The sequence below is a fragment of the Mycothermus thermophilus genome (assembly GCF_041956435.1).
Source record: "Mycothermus thermophilus strain CBS 625.91 unplaced genomic scaffold VTJ04scaffold_2, whole genome shotgun sequence".
Taxonomy (NCBI): domain Eukaryota; kingdom Fungi; phylum Ascomycota; class Sordariomycetes; order Sordariales; family Chaetomiaceae; genus Mycothermus; species Mycothermus thermophilus.
The window spans coordinates 2,611,958-2,619,399 of NW_027191428.1; the positions used below are offsets into that span (position 1 = coordinate 2,611,958).

The following is a 7,442-nucleotide window of genomic DNA, read 5'->3' on the forward strand; positions in this document are numbered from 1 at the left end:
TTACTCCTCATCATCACTATCAGACAATACCTTCCGCCGCTTCTTAGCCAAAGGCCTGCGCGGCGAAGTCTGATCAACCTCCCCATCATCGTCCTGATACTTACTCCTCGACTTGGAGGCCTGCTGCTTCCTCTGGGGAGGAGCAGGAGGTGCCATGGCCTTCGACTTCTGCGCAGACATGGCTTTCTGCGCCACTAACTCATCCAAATCCGGCATGTCATCATCATCGTCATCATCAAAATCATCCGAGTCCGAGAAAATCGGTACACTAGCCGGCTTCTGCTGTCGACCCACCCCCGCACCTACAGTATTCGTACCGTTCCTAGATCGGATCGTGAGGCTCGATGAGCTGGTTGGGTTCGTAGGCAAGCTCGACGACGGGGCTTGCGCTTCCTGGCGGAGCAGGCTGGAGGTGATCATATCGTCGGGGATGACGAAGTCGTCCAGGTCACTGCCGTAGTCGGAGCCGTCCGTCGTGTTGAGGTCGCTGGTGCGCATGCAGTCGTCGCCGACATCCTCGATGGGCCCGCTGCTCGAAAGCACGTCTTGCTTTCCTCGCCCGCGGCCTCCTTCATCGCTGTCTTCGTCATACGGTACTTCCTCGCAGTCGCTGCTAGCAAAGAACTGCTTCACGCCGCTCTTCTTCCTGCGTGGACCGTCGACGTTGACGCGCGGTTTCTTTTGCGCCGGACCTCCCCGACCGGGCGCTACAGCATTGTCGTCATTGTCGCTTTCATCCGCAAACCGCGGCGCTGGAAGCTTCTTCCATGCCGAGACGTCCTTCCCGCAGTAAATCTCCCAGGGCTCAAGGCCCAGTGTTTTATCTTGATAGCGGCCCATGGCCTCGAAGAGCTTGACACACCGTTTGGTATACTTGCCGTGCTTAACATTAACTGTCGGCCGAAGGACTCTCTGAGCTGCAGGGTGGGCTCCCAGGTTGATCTGGTCGAGGCCCAGTTCTTTGGACTTGCTGAACGGGTCCTTGGGGAGACTCTTGTAAAGACGCTCGAAGCGTGCTATCTCGCCCTTGCTCAACAAGACCTTGTCGAGGGGCGGTACGTCAACCAAAAAGTCCGTCTCGGCCGGCGCGGGTGGTTTCTTTGGGGTTTTCGCAGCAGGGCGCATGAAAGCCGAGGCCTTCGCAAAGCCAGTTTCTACGTCGTCAGGCATGTGGAACTTTTTCTTTGCCGGCTTCCTCTTCAGCCCGGCCGCCGTCCGCTTCGGTTCTGGGAGACCCGGATTTTGGGTGTTCTCGATGGGTATCTCGACAACTCGCTTGTCGACTTCAGGTTTGATCTCCCGCGGGAGAATCCTCCGTGACAAGTCGTACCGGAAGGTAAAGCTGGAGCCATCGCAGATGAGCTGCTGCATCTTCATGTAGTTGTCCTTGGCCTCCATGAACTTTTCTTCTTCCTTGCCTTTCATGAGGAGCAGGACAATATTGCCAGCCCTCTTTCGGCCGGTACGACCCATACGCTGCAGCATGCGGATGGGAGAGGCGGATGCGTCATAGCAGACGATGAGGTCGACCTGGCCGATGTCGAGACCCTCTTCGCCGATGGAGGTGGCGACGAGGACGTTGAACTCACCGCCCTTGAACTTCTTGATGGTCTCTATTTGCTGCTTCTGAGACATGCCATCGCTTCTCTTGGAGACGGCCTGACCCACAAAAACGGTGGCTCGGATGAATGGCTGTTTGTTGAGAAGGCGGACAATCTCCTCGGCGCTGTCGCGGAACTCGCTGAAGACAATGGCTCTGGTGTTGGAGCCTTCGCCGGCGTCAACAAAGTGGTTGACAAGTGTCTCACAGAGATAGCTGAGTTTGGGGTGTCCCTGGAAATCGTCGTCCTTCATCCAACGTTCGATCATGGCCATCATCTCCTGGAAGCTCTTATCTGCCAGCAGTTCCCGCTTCATCTTGGAGCCCTGTCCCGGCTTCGACTCTTCCGAGGCGCGGAACTCGGCAATGCTGTGGTAGAAGGGCCGGATGCCGTGGTAATTGAGAAGCTTGATTGAGTGGGCAACACTCTGGAGGATGGTGAACACGGCTTGAACCATGAACTTCAGGCCCTGATTGGCGTGTCTTCCAGGCCCTGCCATCCACTCTCTCCGAGACTTCATCAATCCATACGTTGTCAGACTCATGGGATCCCTTCCAAAATAGAGATTCTGGGCGCTCAGTTTGTCCACCAGGGGCTTGAGGGCTTTCGAAAAGAGCTGCTGAACCTGGCGCATCTCGGCGGAGGGATCAAAGGTCTTGGTGTCGATGTCTCGCGAGTGAACATATTGCCGGATATCGATGGACTCTTCAGTTCTAATCTCAACATGAGAGATGCCGAGATTGTCAATGATCTCCTGAACACCATCGATCTTGGATCCCGGGGTAGCGGTCAGGGCCAGGATGCGAAAGCTCTCGTTGAAGCGGCGGATGAATTCGACAGCCTTGACATAGGCGTAATCCCCAGTGGCGCGGTGGGCTTCATCAACCACAAGCAGGACGATGGACTTGGGGTCAGCGTAGCCTTTGGAAAGATCGTTTGTCAGGGTCTGCGGGGTCATGAAGAAAACGCGCTTCCTCTCCCATTCTTCCTCGCGCACGACAGGAGGAATCTCGCCAGTCAGGAGGCTTGCATGAGAGCGCGGAATGCCGGCGATCCCGAGGCAAGCCTCGACTTGTTGAGAGGCCAGAGGCTTTGTTGGGGCTACAAAGACCAGTTTGGCACGCTTGGTCCAGCGGAAGTAGTTGAGCATAACGGTGGCGGCGATGAAGGTCTTGCCGAGACCGGTGGGCAGAGCCACCAAGGTATTGTGGAAGAGAGCATTCTTGACAATGCTGAATTGGTAGTCCCGGATAGGCCCAAGGTTCATGGGGTATACCCAAGTGGAGAGCGCCTCCTGGTTGAGCTCATGGTGGGTTGGTTTTTCGGGCGGCAGATCAGCCAGATATGGGCGGTTCTTAGCCGCGGATGACTGGGAACTTGGCGCGCCAGATTCTTGAAGAGTGCCTCCCCAGAGAGTTGTTTGGCGGAGGTTTTGAGACTGGCCGGGTGGGCGGTTTGATGGAGGATACTTCGTCACTGCTGAGTTGGCGGCTCTGGTGTTGTTGTTGGATAGGTTGAGTGGAAGAACCGGGGCAAGGGGCCGGGTGCTGGCCACCGCAGGTTGCCGTCCAAATTGACTAAACGATGCCGTCGATGCCGTCCTCGCTGTTGATGCTGCCACCGCCTCTTTCTCAGCTTCGGCAGCAACGAGGATCATATCCTCATCCGGGATATCGTCGAAGTCATACTCGTCGCTATCCATTGTCTTCGTCACCTTTGGCCGGTTAGCCGTATAAAGTAAACGAACAAGATGGATGACAAGACAACGGTGAATTGTTTCACGTGCGTGCTCGAGATTTCAAACGGCTACCTGTCGATGACACTGATTTTTTGGATACCTCGAGACCCGCGAGGGGTCATGAGGCCCGCCGAGACCACCCGCGATGCCCCCTTGACCGGGCGACTCAGAGACCTTTGGTTGGGTTTGCTGGAGGACAAGAATTTGAGAATTCGTGAACCATTGATTGAAAGTGCACCACATGGATGAAGGGCAAACCGCCCACCAGCATCAACACAAACGGGCGTCAAGGGACCAGGCAGACAGGAGCTGCAACCCATGGAGTAGGTGGGACGCAGGATACCCTGCCTAACAAACACGGTCGTCGCGATCATTGGGCAACACGTCAGGTCGAACGCGCCAAATCACGTGACCACCTGCCTGAGCCACCCGTCATCCTTCAACATCAAACATTCAGCATCAAACATCGTCCCTCAATGTCCTGTGGAGCTGGGCAAGACGACTCTGCAAAACATGAGCCTCTTCTAACAAGTATCTGTGTCCGAATTCTGAGTCTACCTTAGTTGTGAAAATACATATGTGAGAGCATGGATTTGTTGGGGTTGCATGCCTCAACCCACTACGGGAAAGTCTTTTGGTAGGCCTCAGTTCTTTTGACTTGAATCCACCAAATCATCAGCCTTGGAGAGTCTCCCGTTTCCCTAGCCTTGCCAAGCTTTGACATACATGTTTGCCTGCTCGTGCAAACGGACTCTGCTGATTCACTCCACCAAATGTCATACCTTCTTGTGAGAGATGATGGGACCTTCGGAACCCTGCCGTTCATGCGGCCTTGGAGGAGCAGATTGAAGCCTGGAGGGAGAGTTGGTCATCGGGTATTTGATTGCTTCTTCCCGTCCAGTGCCACCCCTCAAGTTCCAGGTTGTAGACAAACTGACAACCTTGGAACACAAGTCTTCCTCTGGGTTCCCCATCATGGATATTTTGTTCTTTCGGGTCACACCTCACATGCAGGGATCTTTGGCTCTGGGGAGCCGCGAACATCCCAGAGCGGGACCGTGCCCCTCCATGTGGCTGTTGCATTGTGGCGATTTGTGGGGATTGTGGCGTAACAATGCCCTCTGGTTGGTCGCTCAGCTTTCAGTCGGCCCCACTTTCGCGGTCTGTGTCTTTCGCGTCTCGAGCCTGCTTGCTGCTTCTGAAACCGTCATCTTTCAACCAAGCTCCGGCGTCTTCTTGCCCGTCGAACCCACCAAAACCACCACAACCGACACACTATCATCATCATTGTCGCCACTTTCGCCATATAGGTATTTTGGGAAACCAGAGAACGAGAACCAAAGTCTTAGCCTCTACCCAATTCAACCAATGGCACCGCCCAGGCGTCCGCGGGGTGGTGGCACCGACCAGCAACATGACCCCCTCCGTGGCCCCCGGGGCGGTGGCATCAACAAGCGCCGACAAACAGTGCCCGACCGAGATGGCGACGTCGAAATGAGCAGTGCTCCGAGGATATCGGCTACACCATCTTCATCTCGTGCTCCGACCGCCCCTGCACGTGGTGGGAATCGCGGCGGCCGCCGGCCTAACGCCGACAGGACCAAGGCCAATCTTCAAGGAGCCCTGGCCCGAGAGCTTGCCCAAAGCTCCCGCGATATTTTCAAGGCCGCAAACAAGGACCCGAACAAAGTAACCATTCGAATCCGCGGTCTCAAGGATAGCAAGGCTGCTACCAACTCCGATGGAGGTCTTCGGTCGCTCCTTGAGTTCCTCGAGCGCAAAGCTTCCAAGAATCGTCAGATCACCCTTGGCAAGGTAAGCTTCTTTCTAGCCCTGCTTCCAGTTCTGCAGCTTCCTGAGCAAGTCTAACCTTTTGTCTCCAGGCCGTCGTCCGCGGCGCCGATGTTTGCTTGACGGTCAGCCAGGAGGATGCCCAATCCATCCTGCGGCTCGACGGATATACCTTTGCCGGCGTCAATCTCAGCATTCAGCAAGAAGGCGATGGAAAGAGCCATGGTACCGACGCATCCACGAGCGCACAGGGCTCAAATACGTCCGACGTCAAGTCTAAGATGCTGGGAATGCTCGCCAGTCGGTACAATTTCGACAAGCTCCTCCTCGATCTTTCTGCCCTCGGCGCCGATCCGACCATGATCGATCTCAAGGCCTTCGAGACAAAGGCCCTCGCCGAGAAGACATTTAAAGCCCTCCTACGTTTGGTATCGATGCGCTTCGACACTAAGGATGCGAAGGAAGCTGCCATCCAAGCGGTCAGCCTGGCCAACAACGGTATCATCGACGTGAAAGAAGTTTTCGATTTGGCTCGAGATCTCCCTCGTCTGCGCCGCCTCGACTTGAGCAACAACAATCTGCAGGACTTTTCTGGCCTGTCAAAGTGGCGGCATGAATTTCGCCGACTCGAGGAGCTCTACCTCGTCGGCAATCCAGTCACAAATCTGCCCAATTACCCGAAGCAGATCATTGAGTGGTTTCCGAGCCTGCAAATCTTGGACGGGCAACCGGTTAGGACACCTGAAGAAGCCGCAAACGCTCTGAAGGAATGGTTCCCCCAGCCGATCCCCGTGCTCCCCTCAAATCTCCGCGATGGAGGCAACAATGTGGCGAGCGCTTTTCTCTCAACTTTCTTTCCAGCCTACGATTCGGACAGGCCGGGACTTCTCCGCCAATTTTACGACGACGAGTCGGTCTTCTCACTTGTTGCGGAGCCTGAGAAGGACTCCGCCCCATACCAAACCTTCAGCCGGAACCTGGAGAAGTTTGGTTCTCGGGATTCTGCCATCCATCAACGCCTTTTCACTGGCGTGAACCTGATATCGGAACTCTGGTCTCGCTTGCCTCCTACCCACCATCCTAACCTCACCGAAGAACCATTGTGGAAGATCGATTGCCACACCTTTCAGAATCTTGCGGACCCTCTCGGCATGGGTTCGGCCGCGGGCCTCATTATCAACGTTCGCAGCCGATTCGAAGAGCTCGACCCAGCCACTCAAACCACCATCACCCGACAATTCCACCGTTGCTTCATCCTCGGGCCTAGCAAACCCGGCGCTCCTCATCCGTTCCGCGTCGTGAGCGACCAGCTCGTCGTCACGCCTTTGCAGCCTCTCGCTGCTGCGCCCCAAGTCGCGCCGGTAGCCCCCACTCCAGTCGTCCAGCCGGTCCCTGCACTTCTGCAGGACCCTGTCTTGGCCGATGATGTTCGCGCCAATCTCATCATGGAGGTCTCCCGCCGTACGGGCATGACGGCCGAATATTCCGAGCTGTGTTTGTCAGGGATGGCGAACTGGGACTTGGAAATGGCGCTGCGGTTGTTTGAGGAGAAGAGGGGTGAGCTCCCTCCCGAGGCATTCCTCCAGCCGGCCTAGACTGCAGGCGAGAGGACGGCGGTCGTGAATGCTTGGTGAGATTGAGAAATGATACGGAGATGGGCATAGAAGAAATGATACTGGCTTGACGTCCCCCGTCGAGGAGGAACAGAGACTCGACCAACAAGAGGGGATAACGGCCACAGAATTTGCATGCTCATTCGGCGGGGTTCAGAATTGTCCGAGAATAAAGTTTTGTTTGGCTTTGTACCTGGAACTGAGCAGGGGACATAAATCGGCGGGCGGGTTTGCTCATAGGAGCGTCTAGTTATTTTATGGAATTGGCATCTGGGAAGGAGTTCGGCGTCGGAAACAGGAAGAACAATAAATGGTTATCATGTTATTATAGACAAGGCTTCGACACTGGATGTCGGTGGTCTGGGAAATGTCACGTGATCAGAATGTCAAGCCAGGATGTTTGGTATGCGCGCCTGGGAATTTGCTTTTGACGGCTGGGAGGCAATGCTTGTTGGTTCAGGAATAGAGTCTGATTCTGGGGAACTGTGTTTCCGAAGGAGAGGAGGATCTGCAGACAGAAGCAATTCAGGGGTTATTGTTTACTTATTTCCATATTTGGAAATTTTCAAGCAAAGATATCAAGGACATGAGACCCATCGAAGTTTGTCAACATTGATCAAGCCAATTCTTGAGAGTATGAATCCAGGAAATACTAAGCATTAATTTATGGTTGGAATATAAGATAAGAAACAAGAGAAT

At 54.9% G+C, this 7,442-nt stretch overlaps 2 protein-coding genes across 2 annotated transcripts; one reads left to right on the forward strand and one right to left on the reverse strand.

Annotated features, from left to right (window-relative positions):
- VTJ04DRAFT_3117 (uncharacterized protein) lies at positions 1 to 3,303 on the reverse strand (the record flags this gene model as incomplete). The annotated part of the gene is made up of 1 exon (XM_069360982.1): positions 1 to 3,303. One exon carries the CDS (start codon positions 3,301 to 3,303, stop codon positions 1 to 3), a length of 3,303 nt encoding a protein of 1,100 aa, XP_069221638.1.
- Positions 3,304 to 4,707: 1,404 nt separating this feature from the next.
- VTJ04DRAFT_3118 (uncharacterized protein) lies at positions 4,708 to 6,725 on the forward strand (the record flags this gene model as incomplete). The annotated part of the gene is made up of 2 exons (XM_069360983.1): positions 4,708 to 5,154; positions 5,223 to 6,725. The coding sequence occupies 2 exons, from the start codon at positions 4,708 to 4,710 to the stop codon at positions 6,723 to 6,725; spliced, it is 1,950 nt and encodes a 649-aa protein (XP_069221639.1).
- Between the last annotated feature and the right edge of the window lie 717 nt (positions 6,726 to 7,442).